The sequence below is a fragment of the Esox lucius genome, chromosome 15 (genome assembly GCF_011004845.1).
Source record: "Esox lucius isolate fEsoLuc1 chromosome 15, fEsoLuc1.pri, whole genome shotgun sequence".
Lineage (NCBI taxonomy): Eukaryota > Metazoa > Chordata > Actinopteri > Esociformes > Esocidae > Esox > Esox lucius.
The window spans coordinates 8,560,437-8,582,862 of record NC_047583.1 but is presented as its reverse complement, the minus strand read 5'-3'; the positions used below and the strand labels follow the sequence as shown (position 1 = coordinate 8,582,862).

The 22,426-nt window shown below is 41.5% G+C and overlaps 1 protein-coding gene across 3 annotated transcripts in view; it reads left to right on the top strand.

The window, feature by feature from the left end:
* Positions 1–22,426, top strand: part of dctn1b (dynactin 1b) — a 41,731-nt gene that overhangs the window by 5,340 nt on the left and 13,965 nt on the right. For 2 of the 3 annotated variants that reach the window (XM_010879285.5, XM_010879284.4), the window contains exons 2-11: positions 357–608; positions 1,217–1,295; positions 3,135–3,166; positions 5,901–5,948; positions 13,257–13,274; positions 16,403–16,423; positions 16,933–17,118; positions 18,647–18,727; positions 20,643–20,759; positions 21,426–21,630. In XM_010879285.5, the coding sequence (XP_010877587.1) occupies positions 357–608; positions 1,217–1,295; positions 3,135–3,166; positions 5,901–5,948; positions 13,257–13,274; positions 16,403–16,423; positions 16,933–17,118; positions 18,647–18,727; positions 20,643–20,759; positions 21,426–21,630 (1,039 nt within the window). The remainder of the gene's footprint in view (positions 1–356; positions 609–1,216; positions 1,296–3,134; positions 3,167–5,900; positions 5,949–13,256; positions 13,275–16,402; positions 16,424–16,932; positions 17,119–18,646; positions 18,728–20,642; positions 20,760–21,425; positions 21,631–22,426) is intronic. The other variant, XM_010879286.4, reaches the window with a different exon arrangement.

Genomic DNA, 22,426 nt, shown 5'->3' with positions numbered 1-22,426 from the left:
CACTTCGCATTCAGTTAGAATCTAACCAGCTAACTGAAAAATTCAATGTCTAATCACTTATTTAGTTAGCTTTTGGTTAACATTATTTCATCACAGTTTGAATGAAGCAGTAAATGCCTTCTTCTGCCCCATATCATTACAGTAAGTATCTACACAGTTCATCTATAAACAGCAGTCCCACAACAAGTAGGCAGTCGGTTAGCGAAAATGATTAAACCCAGCACCCATCCCCCCTGGAAATTCTCCCAGCTTTGTTATCGGCCAATGAGGACCAAGTTTGACAGACTCTTCCACCGGTCTGCTTGCACTTCTCAGCCCTGTCCCTCTAACCCCTCCCCATCTACTCCCTCCCCCAGACCACCAGCAGTGGCAGCAGCAGGATGAGTTCCGACGGGGGCAGCCGGCCGGCCAAGGTGGGTTCCCTGGTGGAGGTGATCGGGAAGGGGCACCGCGGCACCGTGGCGTACATTGGCGCCACGCTGTTTGCCACAGGCAAGTGGGTTGGGGTGATCCTAGACGAGGCCAAGGGGAAGAACGACGGCACGGTCCAGGGCAAGAGATACTTCACCTGCCAAGAGAACCACGGCATCTTCGTGCGGCAGTCACAGGTTGGGAGCCACGGGAACGTTGACACACACAGTCCAACCGATATTTGGCTGCTTCATACAGTCCAACCGCTGCGAAAGTGGGGAGACGTGGTCAGCTGACACTGTAATGTGCTGGAAGCATTTAAGCTAAACCGTCTAGCTCACTGACAACCTGCCTTTTAGTTACTGTTCAGATTGCTAGGCAACCAGTCATGAAGGGTATTACATACTTAATCACTGGTAGATTAAAACTGGTTTAGTTATTATAATGATATGCAGTCATAGGTAGGTTACCCTTAGTTTTGTTATTACAATGATATAGTCACAGGTAGATTACACCTGGTTTAATTATTATAATGATGTAGTCAAAGGTAGGTTACACCTGGTTCAGTGATTTTAATGATACACACACACACACTTACTGACGTGACTTGGCATTATTTGCCTTTAGTGTGATTATTTCCCTGTCTTAACATATAACTGTGTGTGCATCACAGGAATGCTGAGGATATATAAATCATTGGTAGTCAATTGCTCTGTGATCATCTTTCCAACAATAATCAAAATACTTTCCGGAACCCTCCCTCTCTCCCCTCTCTCCCTCCCTTCCCCCAACCGCTCTTCATCAGATTCAGGTGGTCGATGATGGAGCAGACACCACCTCACCTGACACCCCTGAGCCGGCCTCCAACCGGGTTCCCAAGCGAGGTAATTATGTTTACATTTAGAAAACGTTGTCATTTTGCAGAGGCTGTTATTCAGACTTGCAGCTGGTGTATACATTATAAGACAGCTGAACGGAACAAACGCACAACTCTGTGGTAGTAAGAACATTCTGCTGAATTCATGAGTTGTCAGCAAGTCTGCTAGAAGGAAGACAGTACAAATAATAAACACTGTAAACATAGCAAACATGATCTCACAACTGCAATGGAGTGGGGGGTCTGTGCTATTATATCAGGTAGTCTTTGAAAAGGTAGGGTTTCCAATGTTTTCTGAAAATTGGTAGAGACTCTGCTATCTTCACCTCAAGGAGAAGCTGGTTTCACCATTGAGGTGCAAAGACAAAGGAGAGCTTAAATGGATCAGGTCAGGAGCTGCCTTCCCTGTGGAAGCTGGGTGGCCAAGAGACCATAAGTGGCTGAACAAAGAGTCTGGGTAGGGATGTAGAGTTCCAGCATTGTGCACAGGAAAAGAAGCCTGCCTTGCTGCTCCGTAGTGAAGCACCATTGCCTTGGAGTCTGTGCAATCTTCAGCATAAAGCCACCGGAGTGAACGGAGCAGCGGTCCAGAAGGATAGCATCATTCTGGAGTTGTGCAGGGGTTTGGTGGCCCATGCTGGATGCCATACCAACAGTTGCAATAGTCCAGGGGTGAGATTACAAGTTACTGGATTAGTGCCTGTGCCACTTCCTCTATAAGTAAAGTTGTACTCTATGAATGCTGTAGAGAACGTAGGGCGAGTCACAGCGCTGAGGTTTGCTGTGAACGACAGGTTTTTGTATGACGTTTTGGAAAATAGTGAGAGGCATGGAGAATTGTGCCTGCTTCTCGCAACCTCCCATGTTTCTTAACATTGATGATGTGCTTATTACAGACAAAGAGCAACTGATGGAGCTCTTTAATCACCATTTCATCAATTCTGGATCCCTGTTTGACTCAACCACACCTCTTTGTCTATCCAGCATCTCATCTTCCAGCCAATCAGATGAGACTAGCCCTGAAACTCCTCCCTCATTTCTCACTGCAGGCCGTTACTGAGTCAAAGGTGTTTAATGAGCTCCTTAAACTGGACGCAAAAGAAAATCTGTGTCAAATGGCCAAGATCCTTTTATCCTCAAGATAGCAGCCTGTGTAATTGCAGAGCCTATTTCTTAGCTTTTTAACTAGTCATTTTCCAGTGCTTGGAATGCAGCACCAGTTCTTTAAAGGGAAATCAAGCTGATGTTGTTATAGGCCGATATCCATCCTGCCCTGTATTTCAAAAGACATGCCAATAAGCAGCTGGCTGGTTTCTTGATGTTTACAGTGTCCTCTCTGGAATGTTATCTGGTTTCGGTTGAGGTTGTGTCACTGCAAATAAAAGGTCATAATTTATTTTACCATTGTCCTTGACACAAAGCAATGTTGTGATGCTATTTTTATGTGATAGACCATTCCATTCGATAGACTATCCTTGTGCCCTGGCTAAGGAGCGTTTTTGTCCTTGGCCTGGTTTGGTAACGACCTCTCTCCCATAGTTGAGCGTGTCAGAACATCTGCCATCTTGGCCCCTACCTGTCACCAAAGCTTTACTTTAATAATTTTTTGCCTCCTGCCAGGCTGTTATTACATACAAGACTTTGTTCTAAATTTACTTTGATTCCCTCTAACTATTCTGAAAGACACTTCTGACCACTAAGCATTTTTCTTTGTTACGATCTGATGGGTTTGGCATTAGAGTTACAGTTGCAAGTACATGAGTGTGCCTAAATTACTTCTGGATGGTTTTTTTCTCAACAGCTTTCTAAGCATCAATGTCTGTTTGTTCTCTTTTTCTGTGCTCAGAGATCCTGGAGACGCCCAAATCCACTAAACTGGTGAGTAGGAGACAAACAGACAGAAGGTCAGTTAACTCCTGTCAGCCAGGGATATGTTAACATTATATGTCTTTCATATGTAACTAGTGTTGCTGTTTTTACAGAGGACTAAGAGAAACAATGGTGAAAAGTTTGAGCAGAGGCCCGCTATTGGCGGCCCACAAGCCAAAACCATCCCAAGAATATTTGTTTACATGCTACTGTGCGTGTAGTGGGAAGTTGACGTTTTTGCAGTTTGAACACGGTCCCTTATGTCCCTTCAAGGAAGCTGGACCCTGGCTTCACTGCCCACAGCACCTGCTTTTGAGTTCTGACAAGGTTGTCCTGTTTGTCTATCACTCTTTCTCTTTTTGCCTTGGAAGTCTCTTATCCTCCCCCTTCTCCTTGTTTATCCTATCCAGAGAGGCCTTTCCTCAGAAACCACACAGGAAGAGAAGATGAAATCCCCTCTGTGACCAGTAGATGGCAGTGGTTATTCTCACAGTTTGTTCTGGTAAACCAGCGTTGGCCCTAGCTCAATTCAGATTGTGCAAACCCAGGTTAATCTCACTCGCAAAATTCACTTAAGGTGAATATCCAACAACCCTGGATGAGGCTCCCTTTGCAAAGTGTATGCCACTTAGTGTTCCCTACCATTGGTTTTACTCCCTTGAAGCGAGTCCTTTATGAAATTGCCCGTAATGCACCAAGATCATTGCCTTTGCCATGGCAACACTTCATTTAGAATGACAAGCTGCGAGAATAGAACAAATTGGTTCCTGTTCTTGCGAGTAGTTACCTTGACCTCTGTCAGGTGTGCGTCAGATGTTTGTCATATCTGAGTCTGTAAATCATGTAAGAGAGTAAAGTAAATTTTCCACCAATCGGAATTCAGCATCATTGAGCTGCTGAGTCATGGTCGCCATGACACCTGCATGTCTGTATCTTTGGACAAGAAGCTTGAGGCTCAATTCCTCCTCTTCTCCTCCTTTCTACTCACTCTCTCGCTCCTCTTTCTCTGCTTCCTTGTCTCCCTCCTCCGCTCAGGGCTCAGTCAGGAGTGAATGATGACCAGCATGACATTTCTCCTCATAATCCCAAGTCATTATTCTTTTTTTTTAATAAAGAATGCCTTTGGGTCACCCAGCCTGTTAGATATCAATATCAGTAATACCACTGACATAAATATTAATAGCAGTTGTGGAACAGTCAGTTAGATGAAGTGTCAATAGCTGTAATATTACAGCCTGTTAAATATCAATAGCAGTTCTACTACATCCTGTCAGATATCACTATACTAAATCCCGTTAAATATCAATAAAGATTCAATTACAGCCTTTTAGATATCAATAGCATTTATACTACAGACTTACATATTCATCTCAGTTATAGAATAGCCTCTTAGATAATGTGTTAATAGTAATATTACATCCAGTTAGATATCAATAGCAGTAATATTACATCCAGTTAGATATCAATAGCAGTAGTATTACATCCAGTTAGATATCAATAGCAGTAGTATTACATCCAGTTAGATATCAATAGCAGTAATATTACATCCAGTTAGATATCAATAGCAGTAATATTACATCCAGTTAGATATCAATAGCAGTAATATTACATCCAGTTAGATATCAATAGCAGTAATATTACATCCAGTTAGATATCAATAGCAGTAGTATTACATCCAGTTAGATATCAATAGCAGTAATTTTACATCCAGTTAGATATAAATAGCAGTAATATTACATCCAGTTTGATATCAATAGCAGTAATATTACATTCAGTTAGATATCAATAGCAGTAATATTACATCCAGTTAGGTATCAATAGCAGTAATATTACATTCAGTTAGGTATCAATAGCATTAATATTGCATCCAGTTTGATATCAGTAGCAGTAATATTCCATCCAGTTAGATATCAATAGCATTAATATTACATCCAGTTAGGTATCAATAGTAGTAATATTACATCCAGTTAGATATCAATAGCAGTAATATTACATCCAGTTAGGTATCAATAGCAGTAATATTACATCCAGTTAGGTATCAATAGCAGTAATATTACATCCAGTTAGGTATCAATAGCAGTAATATTACGTCCAGTTAGATATCAATAGCATTAATATTACATCCAGTTAGGTATCAATAGCAGTAATATTACGTCCAGTTAGATATCAATAGCATTAATATTACATCCAGTTAGATATCAATAGTAGTAATATTACATCCAGTTAGATATCAATAGCAGTAATATTACATCCAGTTAGATATCAATAGCAGTAATATTACATCCAGTTAGATATCAATAGCATTAATATTACATCCAGTTAGGTATCAATAGCAGTAATATTACGTCCAGTTAGATATCAATAGCATTAATATTACATCCAGTTAGATATCAATAGTAGTAATATTACATCTAGTTAGATATCAATAGCAGTAATATTACATCCAGTTAGATATCAATAGCAGTTGTACTACAGACTTTGATATAAGAAAATGCTTTTAACCTCAAAGGTCAAAAGGTTGAATGTGTGTAGAGTAAACAGAGCATGTGTATGACCACTGTTGTATAACCTTGTGTGCAGATGTTATTGTGTGCATTTTTAACCTGAGGTCAGTCCACAGAGTACACTGACTGCCCCTGTTCTCCCTGATCAGCACCTCGTCAACATGACCTGTAACCTCGCACATTTTTCTTCTTTGTGACCCCTCACCTGTCACCTTTACCCCCACTGACCCACAATGTAGCAACGAGGACCAAAGCCCAAAAAGGTGGTGCATGCTTCTCGAACCTCGGTAACACTCCGCCATAAAAACTACAGTAACGTTGTATCTGTAACCGTGGCTCTGAATGGCCAAGTTGCATGGCAACAGGATGTGGCCGTTGTAACACCTTCCTCCATCTACCATCGTTCTCCCAAAATGTCTCCATCACCCCACCCCCCCACCCCGACCTCCTGTCTGAGCTACTGCTATATGTCTGACTGGTTGTCTGCCTGATTGGCTGTCTGTCTTCCCCTCCTTCTGTCTCTAATTCCCCTGAACTCCTCTACCCTGGCAGACTTCTCTTCTACTCAGCCCAGTATAATTTTTAGGGTTAACTCTTTATAAAAGATTATTAGTGAAACAGGGCCTCTGGTGATGCTCTCCAACATTATTAGTGAAACAGGGCCTCTGGTGATGCTCTCCAACATTATTAGTGAAACAGGACCTCTGGTGATGCTCTCCAACATTATTAGTGAAACAGGGCCTCTGGTGATCCTCTCCAACATTATTAGTGAAACAGGGCCTCTGGTGATGCTCTCCAGCATTATTAGTGAAACAGGGCCTCTGGTGATCCTCTCCAACATCATTAGTGAAACAGGGCCTTTGGTAATGCTCTCCAACATTATTAGTGAAACAGGGCCTCAGGTGATGCTCTCCAACATTATTAGTGAAACAGGGCCTCTGGTGATCCTCTACAACATTATTAGTGAAACAGGGCCTCTGGTGATGCTCTCCAACATTATTAGTGAAACAGGGCCTCTGGTGGTGCTCTCAAGTATTGTTCATGAATCAGTATGAGTTCTTTGTGCATTTGCTGTTTATTTGAGCCAATTATCAACATTTGTCAAAAAATGCATAGTAGTGAGTTTGCTTGTGACACGTACAAGTATTTGATTTACTGCCGATTTTGCAGGTTTTACCACTTACAAAGCATGTAGAAGTCTGTCATTTCTTATCATAGGTAGTCTTCAACTGTGAGTGACAGAATCAAAAACAAAAATTCAGAAAATCACATTGAATGATTTTTAAGTAATTAATTTGTATTTTATTGCATGACATAAGTATTTGATACTTATGTCAGAAAAGCAGAACTTAATATTTGGTACAGAAACCTTTGTTTGCAATTACAGAGATCATACATTTCCTGTAGTTCTTGACCAGGTTTGCACACATTGCAGCAGGAATTTTATCCCTGATGTCCTCACACAGCTCTCTGGCCTTGGCCATTGTGGAGAGTTTGGAGTCTGTTTGATTGAGTGTGTGGACAGGTGTCCTTTATACAGATAACGAGTTCAAACAGGTGCAGTTAATACAGGTAACGAGTGGAGAACAGGAGGACTTCGTAAAGAAAAACTAACAGGTCTGTGAGAGCCGGAATACTTACTGGTTGGTAGGTGATCAAATACTTATGTCATGCAATAAGATGCAATAAAATGCTAATTCATTATTTAAAAATCATACAATGTGATTTTCTGGATTTTTTCACAGTTGAAGTGTACCAATGATAAAAATGACAGACCTCTACATGCTTTGTAAGTAGGAAAACCTGCAAAATCAGCAGTGTATAAAATACTTGTTCTCCCCACTGTAAATGAACATACCAAACACGTAACACTAATGTGTGAGCTTGTTTTTTATATCCAATGATTTTGGGCCACTGGGCCCAAAATGTTTTTTTGGGGGGGGGTAGATTTCGTTATGAGACGGAGTTGTGTTTTTGGGTAGAATTGGTTATGAAACAGAGTTGTGTTTTTGGGTAGAGTTGGTTATGATACAGTGTTGTGTTTTTGGGTAGAGTTGGTTATGATACAGAGTTGTGTTTTTGGGTAGAGTTGGTTATGATACAGTGTTGTGTTTTTGGGTGGAGTTGGTTATGATACAGTGTTGTGTTTTTGGGTAGAGTTGGTTATGATACAGAGTTGTGTTTTTGGGTAGAGTTGGTTATGATAGAGTGTTGTGTTTTTGGGTAGAGTTGGTTATGATACAGAGTTGTGATTTTGGGTAGAGTTGGTTATGATACATTGTTTCAGGGCACTGGACTCAAATAGCCAATAAGTTGTGTTATTATTATTCATATTTATTAGTGTGTGCTGGTTTAGAACAATTGTGAGAACAGTTATTGTTTTTTGGCTTCTACAGCTTTTATCTGGCAACAGGTTATCATGTTTGTTGAGCAGTTAGCTGGTCAGATTTCTATTATTGCCACAAAAATGTGTCTCTCTGTATTATTTCCATGTGGGCTTAACATTTCTGCTTCTGAGTGTGTTGAGCTTAGGCTGGACAAAATTGTTGATGTATTATTGTGTTGATGTAGTGTTATGCTGATATACACTCACCTAAAGGATTATTAGGAACGCCATACTTATACTGTGTGGGACCCCCTTTCGCCTTCAGAACTGCCTTAATTCTACATGGCATTGATTCAACAAGGTGCTGAAAGCATTCTTTAGAAATGTTGGCCCATATTGATAGGATAGCATCTTGCAGTTGATGGAGATTTGTGGGATGCACATCCAGGGCACGAAGCTCCCGTTCCACCACATCCCAAAGATGCTCTATTGGGTTGAGATCTGGTGACTGTGGGGGCCATTTCAGTAACAAGTGGTAACAAGGCATGATGGATCCATGTTCTCATTCTGTTTACGCCAAATTCTGACTCTCAACAGAATGTCTCAACAGAAATCGAGACTCATCAGACCAGGCAACATTCTTCCAGTCTTCAACTGTCCAATTTTGGTGAGCTCATGCAAATTGTAGCCTCTTTTTCCTATTTGTAGGAGAGGAGTGGTACCCGGTGGGGTCTTCTGCTGTTGTAGCCCATCCGCCTCAAGGTTGTGCGTGTTGTTGCTTCACAAATGCTTTGCTGCATACCTCGGTTGTAACGAGTGGTTATTTCAGTCAAAGTTGCTCTTCTATCAGCTTGAATCAGTCGGCCCATTCTCCTCTGACCTCTAGCATCAACAAGGCATTTTCGCCCACAGGACTGCCGCATACTGGATGTTTTTCCCTTTTCACACCATTCTTTATAAACCCTAGAAATGGTTGTGTGTGAAAATCCCAGTAACTGAGCGGATTGTGAAATACTCAGACCGGCCCGTCTGGCACCAACAACCATGCCACGCTTAAAATTGCTTAAATCACCTTTCTTTCCCATTCTGACATTCAGTTCGGAGTTCAGGAGATTGTCTTGACCAGGACCACACCCCTAAATGCATTGAAGCAACTGCCATGTGATTGGTTGATTAGATAATTGCATTAATGAGAAATTGAACAGGTGTTCTTAATAACCCTGATGTAGTATTGTGCTGATCTAGTATTGTGTTCATGTAGTGTTGTGTTGATGTATGATTGTGCTGATATAGTATTGTGTTGGTGTAGTATTGTGGAGATGTAGTATTGTCTTGATGTAGTATTTTTGCGGATGTAGTAATGTGCTGATGTAGTGTTGTGCTGATGTAGTAATGTGCTGATGCAGTAATGTGCTGATGTAGTATTGTGCTGATGTAGTATTGTGCTGATGTAGTATTGTGCTGATGTAGTAATGTGCTGATGTAGTATTGTGCTGATGTAGTATTGTGCTGATGTACGATTGTGCTGATGTAGTAATGTGCTGATGTACGATTGTGCTGATGTAGTAATGTGCTGATGTAGTAATGTGCTGATGTAATATTGTGCTGATGTAGTATTGTGCCAGCAGTGTTCAGTCCTCTTAAGGGTTTCTGGTGCCGGTATGGCAGTAATTCTAAACCTTTGTGTCTCTCCAGTCCTCTCTCTCTCTTCCCTCTGTCTATTGCTCCAGCCCCCTGTTTTCTCACTCTCTCCTCCTTTCATCCATCCCTCTTTCTCTATACCTCACCCCCCCCCCTCTCCTCCCACATCCATTCCTCTTCTTTCCTTCCTTCTTTTCATCCCTCTTTCTCCTCCCTCCATTTCCACCATCTCTCTTTCCTCTTCCCTACACCTCTCTCTCATTCACCCCCCCCATCCTTCCATCATACTGACCACAGAGACAGTGACTTCACTCTAATTCTGTTAAGGCAGAAATTGGACACCTTCATCCTGCTTTCATCATCCCTCCATTTATCCCACCATCCATCCTTTCGTCAATCCTCTCTTCTTTCTCTCTCATGTCTTCACCATCTTTCCCACCCTTCTCTATCTCTGCCCCCTCTGCTCTACTCCTGTCCATCCCCCTCTCCTCTCCTTCATCCATCCAAGGAGAAAGAGAGGTAGAGAAAGTGAGACAGGGAGAGAGAGAGCTACTCTTAGTGTTAAATGTTTAAAGAGAACAGATGCCCCCCATGAGCTTTGGTAATGGATCCAGGCACTAAAAAGTGGGTCTGAAATGAGCACCGTCAATATACTGGATGAACGAATATACTTTGCTTTATGAGAGGGTAAAATAAAAGTGCTTCACCATGATTTTTTGAATTTTAGTCATGTTTTTATTTAAGAATGTGCCGCAGCTGGTCTATATTCCCGAGACTTTAGAAGGAGGATGTCGATATGTAAAATGTCCTAATCACATCCCCACTCCATATCTCAACTCCACATCAACTCTTCTGAATCAGAAATGTGTATAGTTGAATATAGTTTGGGTAGTATATGTTTAACTTTGTGTTGTCTTTGCATTCTAGATGTGGACAAGTCATTACATTGGTTCTCTGTTGCCATACTGGGTAAATTTAAGGTGAAATAAAATACATTTAAAATACATGTAAAAAAGAGTATACTCCCTGGAAAGTTGTCTTTTATTGCAGGACTTTATCACAGAACCACAGCTGAATAACAAGACCACTTCACAGAACCACAGCTGAATAACAAGACCACTTCACAGAACCACAGCTGAATAACAAGACCACTTCACAGAACCACAGCTGAATAACAAGACCATTTCGCGGAACCACGGCTGAATAACAAGACTGTATCACAGGACCACAGCTGAATAACAAGACCATTTCACAGAACCACGGCTGAATAACAAGACTGTATCACAGGACCACAGCTGAATAACAAGACCATTTCACAGGACCACAGCTGAATAACAAGACCATTAAACAGGACCACAGATTAATAACAAGACTGTATCCCAGAACTGTTTCATAGGATCAGAGCTGTATAACAACACCAGGTTGTGGTTAACCCATTGTCTTTGGCATTGTGTAGGGTTAGGATAACCCATTGTCTTTGGCATTGTGAAGGGTTAGGATAACCCATTGTCTTTGGCTTTGTGAAGGGTTAGGATAACCCATTGTCTTTGGCATTGTGAAGGGTTGGGATAACCCATTGTCTTTGGCTTTGTGAAGGGTTAGGATAACCCATTGTCTTTGGCATTGTGAAGGGTTAGGATAACCCATTGTCTTTGGCTTTGTGAAGGGTTAGGATAACCCATTATCTTTGGCATTGTGAACGGTTGGGATAACCCATTGTCTTTGGCATTGTGAAGGGTTAGGATAACCCATTGTCTTTGGCATTGTGAAGGGTTAGGATAACCCATTGTCTTTGGCATTGTGAACGGTTGGGATAACCCATTGTCTTTGGCATTGTGAAGGGTTAGGATAACCCATTGTCTTTGGCATTGTGAAGGGTTAGGATAACCCATTGTCTTTGGCATTGTGAAGGGTTGGGATAACCCATTGTCTTTGGCATTGTGAAGGGTTAGGATAACCCATTGTCTTTGGCATTGTGAAGGGTTAGGATAACCCATTGTCTTTGGCATTGTGAAGGGTTGGGATAACCCATTGTCTTTGGCATTGTGAAGGGTTAGGATAACCCATTGTCTTTGGCATTGTGAAGGGTTAGGATAACCCATTGTCTTTGGCACTGTAAACAAAACCTTGACGTGTCGTCACCACTTGGAGTGTAGACACCCTCTGTGTTGTGTTCAGCACACACACACATACACACAAACACTTTGGCAATCCTATTCTAATGAAGCCACAGGGAGAAATAGGGAGGTGTTACCTAGTTGCTAGGATACAGGAGAGACTTATCATTGCTACCCGTTACCCTCTTCTACCCTCCCTTCCCCTCTTTCTACCTCTCCTCCCTCTCTAACTCTCCACCTCTCCTCCCTCTCTAACTCCACCTCTCCTCCCTCTCTAACTCCACCTCTCCTTCCTCTAACTCCACCTCTCCTCCCTCTCTAACTCTCCACCTCTCCTCCCTCTCTAACTCCACCTCTCCTCCCTCTCTAACTCCACCTCTCCTCCCTCTCTAACTCCACCTCTCCTCCCTCTCTAACTCCACCTCTCCTCCCTCTCCATCTGTACTCCATTTCCTCCCACTCATCCCTCTTCAACTCTCCTCCCTCTCCTCCATTCTCTTCTCTCGCCCCCTCTCCTCCCCTCTCTCTAGCACCCCCTCCCCAACTCTCCTCTCTCTCTTTACATCTTCTCCCTCAATCACACTCCTCCCTTTACACCTCTCCTCCCTACACTTATGTCCTATTCTGCCTCCTCCTTGCCCTCTCCTAAACTCTCAATTAAATTCAAAGGGATTTTATTGGCATGGGAAGCATTTGTTTTCATTTTCAAAGCGAGTAAACAAATATAAACGATCCAAAATTCCAAGTTCACATTATTAGGTTAACTCAGTTCTCTGTCGCTCTCTCCATCTCTCACTCCCTCACCCCCTTCCCCTTTCTCTCCCTCTCCGCCTTCCCCTCCCTCCCCTGGGCATAATCTCTACCCGTTCATCCCTCCATTCATCTGGGAGGGGGAGATGGGTCACAGGAGTGATGTAATTTACAAGCAAGACAGTGGTTGGCTGATCGCTGTAAGCACGAGAGGAGAGAGGGAGGGTGGAGTGAGGCAGAGAGCAGGAGGGAAGAGCTGTGCTTGGTGAACAAAACAGCTTTAGCTCGCTGCACAGTAGGATGCCAGATCAGGGCGAGTTAATCTGACAGGGAGTAGGAAGGTCGGGGGGATGTCACATAATCTGGCAACACGGCGGAGTAGAGCGTTTTAGATTTCGTACTAGCAAACAAATGCTGCAGCGCAAATCTTAAGGACTACACAGGGACGCTGGACTGGGTTGGCGAGGAGAGAACAGAAAGGAGCTGAGAGAGAGAACAATCTGACATCGGCCATTTGCACTGCGGCCCTTTCCATCCTGCCTTGGCTGAGCTACTGCCTGTTTTCTGACTGTTTGTCTGCCTAGCTTTTCTTTCTGTCGGTCAACCTGTCTGCCTGACTGTCTTACTTACTGTCCGTTGGCTGTCTGTCTTTGGTACTGTGTGACTGAGTGTCTTCTCATTCTAGTGTGTGACGGTGTGTGTGGCGGGTTGTGTGTGTGTGTGTGTGTGGGTCTTTTTCCCCTGCAAATATGATGAGACAGACTCCTGCTCCCCGGAAGGTACAGACCACCATCTAATGTTAATGTTGATGTTGTCATCTTTCTCTTGTGTCCTCTCTGTTGACAGCGTGGTAATCCTGATCAATCCATTTCTCATTTCATGAAGGGATTATTTAAACCGTCCTCTGTTATGTACTGTTACAGTATAACAATATGCCACATAGAGTATTACCTACAGTATTTCACTAACAGCATTGTTACTAATTGCATGTTGTTAACAGCATCTAACTAACAGCATGTCACTAACAGCATTGTTACTAATTGCCTGTTGTTAACAGCATGTAACTAACATCATGTTATTAACAGCATGTCACTAACAGCATTGTTACTAACTGCATATAATTAACGGCATGTCACTAACAGCATGTTATTAACAGAATATCACTAACAGCATGTTATTAACAGAATATCACTAACAGCATGGTATTAACAGTATGTCACTAACAGCATGTTATTAACAGAATATCACTAACTGCATGCTGCTGACAGTATGTCACTAACAGCATATCATTAACAGCATGTCACTTACAGTATGTTATTAACAGCATGTCACTAACAGCATTCGTTAATAAATGCAGCAGGGTAATGGTCCATCCCATCCAAACTTCAGTCAATTCAGAAAAAATTGTAAAATGTACTTTCTACTTCTGTAGTCATCTCCCACTTACCTGTCTTAAGTCACTCTAGATAAGAGCTGCTGCAAAACGATGGGAAAGTGTCAAAGAACACTGAAATGACAAATCCAATTCTAATGCTTTAATGTTTTTCGAGGAAAACTTTAAACCAGAATTTGGAATTTGGTTTACTTTCTGAAATGTCTGGCTAATAAATGTGGTTGTATCCAACCCTTGTTTCTACCGGGCAACATTTACATTTTAATAATTTATCAGCCACTTCCATACCTGTCCTGAAAACTGTCTGGTGGTTTTGTAAATTGTGCTGAACAAGATTACAAATCAATATACTGTGATATTTCAATTAATGTCAATACACTTTAGTACAGTACATTAAAGTACAGTATAGTATAATACATTATAATACAATATAGTACTGTACAGTATGTTATGTTTTAGTATAGTGTCTTACAGTATTGTACGTTAAAGTATATTATAGTGAAGTATATTGCATTATATTATAGTACAGTAGTACAGTATAGTCTGTGAGGCTGTAAGCCCCTTCCTCCTGGTGATAACACTAATATCTGCTGAATAGTCCACAGATCTAATCCAATAAGGAGCTCCCAGGGACTCTAGCCTGTCTCTTAGTTAAAATAATGGAAAGAAAGAGGAATTAAATGTGGGAGAAAGCAAGAATTGGAGTGAGGGAGGAAAGAAAAGAGAGGAAAGAGGAGAGTGGAAGGGGGGAAGAAGGAGTAGAGGAAAGAAGGCAAAATGAAGACCCTTAATTGAACCTTAGAAGTAGAGGAACGTAACAGGTGGTTAGATGTTGTCCGGTAGGTTAGATGTTGTCAGATAGGTTAGATGTTCTCAGATAGGTTAGATGTTGTCAGGTGGTTAGATGTTGTCAGATTGGTTAGATGTTGTCAGATTGGTTAGATGTCAGGTGGTTAAATGTTGTCAGATAGGTTAGATGTCAGGTGGTTAAATGTTGTCAGATAGGTTAGATGTCAGGTGGTTAGATGTTGTCAGATTAGTTAGATGTTGATGGGTGGTTAAATGTTGTCAGATTGGTTAGATGTTGTCAGATTGGTTAGATGTCAGGTGGTTAGATGTTGTCAGATAGGTTAGATGTTCTCAGATAGGTTAGATGTTGTCAGGTGGTTAAATGTTGTCAGATAGGTTAGATGTCAGGTGGTTAGATGTTGTCAGATAGGTTAGATGTTGTCAGATAGGTTAGATGTTGTCAGATGGTTAGATGTTGTCAGATTGGTTAGATGTTGTCAGGTGGTTAAATGTTGTCAGATAGGTTAGATGTCAGGTGGTTAGATGTTGTCAGATAGGTTAGATGTCAGGTGGTTAGATGTTGTCAGATATGTTGTCTGTTGTCAAATCATTAGGTGTTCAGAGATAGTTAGATGTTGTCATCAGTATTCAGGTGCCCGTAGCAGCCTCAGAATATCAGTCTGCCGGTACCCGTAGCAACTGGTAATATACTGGTTCCTTTATATGGGTTTAGGTATTCTGGTGGAATGGGCTCTAAAAATCAACTGAGTAATTGAAATGGGCTTTTTAGACGTTTGCAAAGCATATGGTTGTAATGCCAGTTGTTTCTCTGCAGACACAAAGCACACATTAATCAAACAGACACTGGTGGTACCAGTCTGTCTCTGTCTGTCTCTCTCTCACTCTTTGTCTGTCTGTCTCTCTACCACTCTCTGTCTGTCTGTCTTTTGCTCTCTCTCTCTGTCTGTCTCTTTCTGACTATTTGTGTCTGTCTCTGTCTGTCTCGCTCTCTATGTCTGTCTCTCGCTTGCTCGCTGTCTCTGTTTTGCTTTATGTCTTTCTGTCTCTCTCTTTCTGTCTCTTTCTCCCTCTCTCTGTCTTTCTGTCTCTCTCTCCCTCTCTCTGTCTTTCTCTCTCTGACTATGAGTCTCTCTCTCTCTATGTCTCTTTCTGTCTCTGTACCTCTGTGGTTAAACAATGTGTTTCCAGACAGACACCATACATAGTACACCACTTTAGACCAAGGCCTGTATCACCCTATTCCATACATAGTACACTACTTTAAGCCAGAGCCTGTATCACCCTATTCCATACATAGTACACTACTTTAGGCCAGGGCCTATATCACCCTATTCTATATATAGTACACTACTTTAGGCCAGGACCTGTTTCACCCTATTCCATACATAGTACACTACTTTAGGCCAGGGCCAATCTCACCCTCTTCTATATATAGTACACTACTTTAGATCAGGGCCTATATCACCCTATTCTGTACATAGTACACTACTTTAGGCCAGGGCCTATTTCACCCTATTCCATATATTTATTATATATCCTTTGTGATTTGACTCGTCATTGGACTGAATATGAGCTGTAACTGACTGGTGCCACTATGCAACTAACCCTGTTGTTTGTGCCTCTCCTCCTCTCCTCTCTTTGCTTCCTCTGATCTCTACGCCGTGTCTCCTCGTTTCCAATGATCTCTTCTCCTGTGTTCTTCAGACCACTACCAGGAGGCCCAAGGTGAGCCCAGCCTCCTACAGAGAAATTTGGTTTCTGGTCTTCTTTAGTTGGCTCACTGTATGAAACTGGATTTTTTTTCCACTTTCCTGTTTTATTCTTCATGCCTTTTTCTGGCGTTCGTTTGTATATTCAGTTGAATTGCTAGGCTGCGGTGATCAGGGAGGAAAAGTGTGAAGGGGGAGGTTGGTGATCCAGCCTCCAGGGAAGAGTGTACATATGTGCATATAGAAACCCACTGCTCTACTATGGGATTTGCACTACTCACTGTGTACGATTGTCTTTCTGCCCTTTTGTCACAAGGCCCAGATACATTTATCTATTATTGATCTATTACTTGATTGGACATCTGTGTTCATTCACATGGCATTTATTCAAGAATATCAGTGTGTGTGTTCCCAGAGTATAAGACCGACTCGATTGGTCTAACCTACTGTCTCCTCTCTAATTCAAGCCATCCATCTTCCTCTCTCCCTCCAACGCTCTCCTTCTCTGCCCTCTTCATCCTCCAGCCCAGTCGTCCTGCGGGCACCGGGGCCTCCAAGGCAGGGCCCTCTGGGTCAGCATCAGCCTCGGCTGGAGAAATAAGCAGCAGCGAGCTCTCCACCCCAGCCCAGACCCCGCTGGGGGCCCCTATCATCCCCTCACCTGGAGGGCTCCTCTCCCCTAATGCAGCTCCTCCCCCGCTCCCGAGCAAGGTACAGTGGAAAACACACACAGGTAGAGTCAGGTGTTATAACCAGGTAAAAAAGCGCTATTGATCTTCCGTGCTCTGTAGTATATGAGTCAGGTGTTAATTATTTAAACAACGAAATAAGTCAGGTGTTATAACCAGGTAAAGGCGCTGTTGATCTGATCTTCAATCAAATGTATTTATAAAGTCCTTTTTACAACAGCAGTTGTCACAAAGTGCTTTTACAGAAACACCCTGCCTTAAACACCAAGGAGCAAACAACAGTAGTGTTGAATTTCAGTGGCTAGGAAAAACTCCCTAAGAAGGCCGAATTTTAGGAAGAAACCTAGAGAGGACCCAGGCTCAGAGGGGTGACCAGTCCTCTTCTGGCTGTGCCGGGTGAGATATTAAGAGTCCAATTGGAATAATTAATAAATGCATGTGGGCTAAATCCAGAGTCTATTTAAATTTAGACTAGGTCAGAAGTATGACCAGATGGACAAGGACAGGGACAGCAACTGGCCCCCCAAACCAGGTACTCCGCAGGTGTGGACCAGGAACTCATGTCCTCCTAAAGTTTAAAACGGGAGGAGACTGGGAAAATTCAGAAAATGCATTCCTCATATCAACAACAATTTATAGTGGAGAAGGAGAACTTAGTGGGGAAGGAGAACTGACCCAATCCCCCAGCACAATAGTATAGCAGCGTAAGACCTTGGAACTTCAGTGCTCTGTAGTATGTGAGTCAGGTGTTAATTATCTAGACAAGGATATAAGTCAGGTGTTATAACCAGGTTAAGCTGCAATTGATCTTCCGTGCTTTGTACGGTAGTATATGACTCGGGTGTTAATTATCTAACTAAAGGATATAAGTCAGGTGTTAAAACCAGGTTAAGGCACTATTGATCTTCAGTGCTCTGTAGTATATGAGTCAGGTGTTTATTATCTAGACAAGGATATATGTCAGGTGTTAAAACCATAGTAAGGCCTTTATCTACACTATGATATTACTCAGGCATTATAACCGTAATAAAGGTACAGTATATGAGTCAGGTGTTATAGTATAATCTAATCTAAACAACCTGATTAAAGGCTATATTTTTATGTTCTGTATAATATGATTCATGGAGTCAGGGGTTATGACCAGGTTAAATGCTCTATCTACGATGAGTCAGGTGTCAAAACCATAATAAAGTCTTTGTCCACTATGTATAATACAATATGAAGATCCTGTACGATATAAATGATATATACATTTGAACTGGCGGGAAAGTATTTTTAAGACTCCCATAATAAACATGTTAACTAATATCTTGGACCTTTTCATGTGCTTAATATAATGACTGTCATAATCAGGGTTTCGTCCAACCTCACCCTCGAGAGGAAGTTGCTATGGCAACCCAGGTCTATTAGTGTGGAGTGGTGTTGTGGGATGGGAGTGTTAATCTGGAGCATGTTGTTTCACACTAACAATTAAAGTCACCGTTGCATACACCTATAGGTGTGTAGTTGTGTTACATTACCCCTCAGTCCTCCTTTGTCTCCCACTCCAGGAGGAGGAGTCCCTCCGAGCCCAGGTGAAGGATCTAGAGGAGAAGTTAGAGACTCTCAAGATAAAGAGAGCCGAGGACAAGGTGTGGTGTCTTTTATGTTTTTGTATAAGATCAAGATGTTAAACAAAAGTTGTTCATATTTACATAGGGTGCCAATAATTCTGGGGGGCTTTGTATAAATTCATCGTCATGTCAGATGGTGTAACTTATTGATTTGTTGCTTACGAAATTGTAAAAACATAAATAAAAAGAGAAAACACATATATATATATATATATATATATATATATATATATATATATAGACTCACCTAAAGGATTATTAGGAACACCTGTTCAATTTCTCATTAATGCAATTATCTAATCAACCAATCACATGGCAGTTGCTTCAATGCATTTAGGGGTGTGGTCCTGGTCAAGACAATCTCCTGAATTCCAAACTGAATGTCAGAATGGGAAAGAAAGGTGATTTAAGCAATTTTGAGCGTGGCATGGTTGTTGGTGCCTGACGAGTATTTCACAATCCGCTCAGTTACTGGGATTTTCACGCACAACCATTTCTAAGGTTTACAAAGAATGGTGTGAAAAGGGAAAAACATCCAGTATGTGGCAGTCCTGTGGGCGAAAATGCCTTGTTGATGCTTGAGGTCAGAGGAGAATGGGCCGACTGATTCAAGCTGATAGAAGAGCAACATTGACTGAAATAACCACTCGTTACAACCGAGGTATGCAGCAAAGCATTTGTGAAGCCACAACACACACAACCTTGAGGCGGATGGGCTACAACAGCAGAAGACCCCACCGGGTACCACTCATCATGGTGTAAACAGAATGAGAACATGGATCCATCATGCCTTGTTACCACTGTGCAGGCTGGTGGTGTAATGGTGTGGGGGATGTTTTCTTGGCACACTTTTGGCCCCTTAGTGCCAATTGGGCATCTTTTAAATGCCACAGCCTACCTGAGCATTGTTTCTGACCATGTACATCCCTTTATGACCACCATGTACCCATCCTCTGATGGCTACTTCCAGCAGAAAAATGCACCATGTCACAAAGCTCGAATCATTTCAAATTGGTTTCTTGAACATGACAATGAGTTCACTGTACTTTGTGCCCTGGATGTGCATCCCACAAATCTCCATCAACTGCAAGATGCTATCCTATCAATATGGGCCAACATTTCTAAAGAATGCTTTCAGCACCTTGTTGAATCAATGCCACGTAGAATTAAGGCAGTTCTGAAGGCGAAAGGGGGTCACACACAGTATTAGTATGGTGTTCCTAATAACCCTTTAGGTGAGTATATATATATATATATATATATATATATATATATATATATATATATATATATATGTATTTGTGTTGTGGAAATTGCCAGAAATGAAATAGAGATTTCTGAATACCAAAATAAAACCTTTATTAATTCAGCATATAAGCAGGAAGCAAGCGTCACGATCACATGCTACAGGTTAGTTGCTCACTAGCTCCTACCCATTGTTAAATAGGACTCTGAGGATGAGAGCCACCCCCATGTCCAGGGAGCCACTCCCCTTTCTAGGGAGCCACACCCCTTTCCAGGGCACTTATTGTCCATTGTGAATTATCCCTTCCTGACAGATGGTCTACATACTTGCATCTTTACAGAACAGATAAAAACAAACAAACTTACATCTTCACAGAATAGGGAAAAGCCCTAAACCCAGGTCAAACCAGTATCTCTCTCACAGATTAACAGAGCTCTGTTGGCCCCGTTACTCAGTTGTATAAACAGAGGCCTGATAATCACCTGCTCAAATTTACTCCACCACGGCTGTATTTATCTGAGTGTTATTTTTAGTATTCTTGGACAGGTCATCATTGTAAATGAGAATTGGTTCTCAAACAGCTTACTTGGTAAAGGTGAAACAAAACAAAACAAAAAAATTAAAAGAATTATATATATATATATATATATATATATATATAATATTATTATAATTTCTATTGTAAAGGCCAAGCTGAAAGAGCTGGAAAAACACAAAATCCAACTGGAGCAGCTGCAGGAGTGGAAAAACAAGATGCAGGAACAGCAGAATGAGCTCACTAAACAACTCAAAGAGGCCAAGAAGGTAAATACACTAAACCTCACAGAACTACAGTGTAACTTTAACTAATGTCCCATACAGATCTACAAATATAACCTTTACTACAGCACCTCATATAACTACAAAAATCACTTTTATTACAGCACCTCATATAACTACAAATATCACTTTTACTACAGCACTTCACAGAACAAAAAATACATACTTTTACTACAACACCTCACATAACTACAAATATCGTCTTTACTACAGTACCTCAGGTATAAAAAAATATATCCTTTACTACAGCACCTCATATAACTACAAATATCACTTTTACTACAGCACCTCATATAACTACAAATATCACTTTTACAACAGCACTTCACAGAACTAAAAATACATACCTTTACTACAACACCTCACATAACTACAAATATCGCCTTTACTACAGTACCTTAGGCATCAAAAAATATATCCTTTACTACAGCACCTTATATAACTACAAATACTATGTTTTCCACATCGCCTCATGTAACTTCAAACATAACCTTTATCACAGTAGATCACAGAATTGCATATTTAATCTGTACTACAGACCCTCACATAACAGCAAATAACCTTTTCTAGTATATTTCCCAGTACTACTAATACAGCCCTAAATAACAGGTCCTAGTATAGGTAAAATGATGACCTCTGATCCCACTGTAGGAGGCAAAGGAAGCCCAGGAGGCCAAGGAACACTACATGGAGGAGATGGCAGACACGGCAGATGCTATAGAGATGGCCACACTGGACAAGGAGATGGCTGAGGAGCGTGCTGAGTCTCTGCAACAGGAAGTTGAGTCACTGAAGGAGAGACAAGAGGAGCTCACCATGGACCTGGAGATCCTGAAACATGAAATAGAAGAGAAAGGTAGTTACCATGGACCTGGAGATCCTGAAACATGATATAGAAGAGAAAGGTAGTTACCATGGACCTGGAGATCCTGAAACATGAGATAGAAGAGAAAGGTAGTTACCATGGACCTGGAGATCCTGAAACGTGAGATAGAAGAGAAAGGTAGTTACCATGGACCTGAAGATCCTGAAACATGAGATTGAAGAGAAACGTAGTTACCATAGACCTGGAGATCCTGAAATATGAGATAGAAGAGAAAGGTAGTGACCGTGAACCTGGAGATTCTGAAACATGAGATAAAAGAGAAAGGTAGTTACAATGAACCTGGAGATCCAGAAATATAAGATGGTCATAGACAATAACAAGTTATCTTGCATAATTCAAGAAAGGTCTGGAGCAAGATGAGTTGCAAAATTCTGATTCATGTAACAGTCAGGCAAACAGATAGACAAACAACTGGACTGTAACTCCTTTTTTAAACTCTCAGTGGCACATTCTATTTGAGTAAAAACCCTTACCTGAAACCACAACCATGTAATTGAGTGGGATTCAGGTGTAGCAGGTAGCCCAGTGGTTGGAGCGTCTGACCAGTAACCAAACGGGTGCTAGATCAAAACCCTGAGGAGAAAATAATGTTACCTTGATCAAAACAGATTGCTTATTGCTAACTCCACATCTATTGCTAACTGACCCTTATTGCTAACTGCACATCTCCAATCTACAGGGGTTGGGTTAAATGTGGAAGCCAAGTCTCGGTTGGACTTGTTGTGCAAAAATTAATATTCCCTTTAAATTTATAACAAGTTTATTT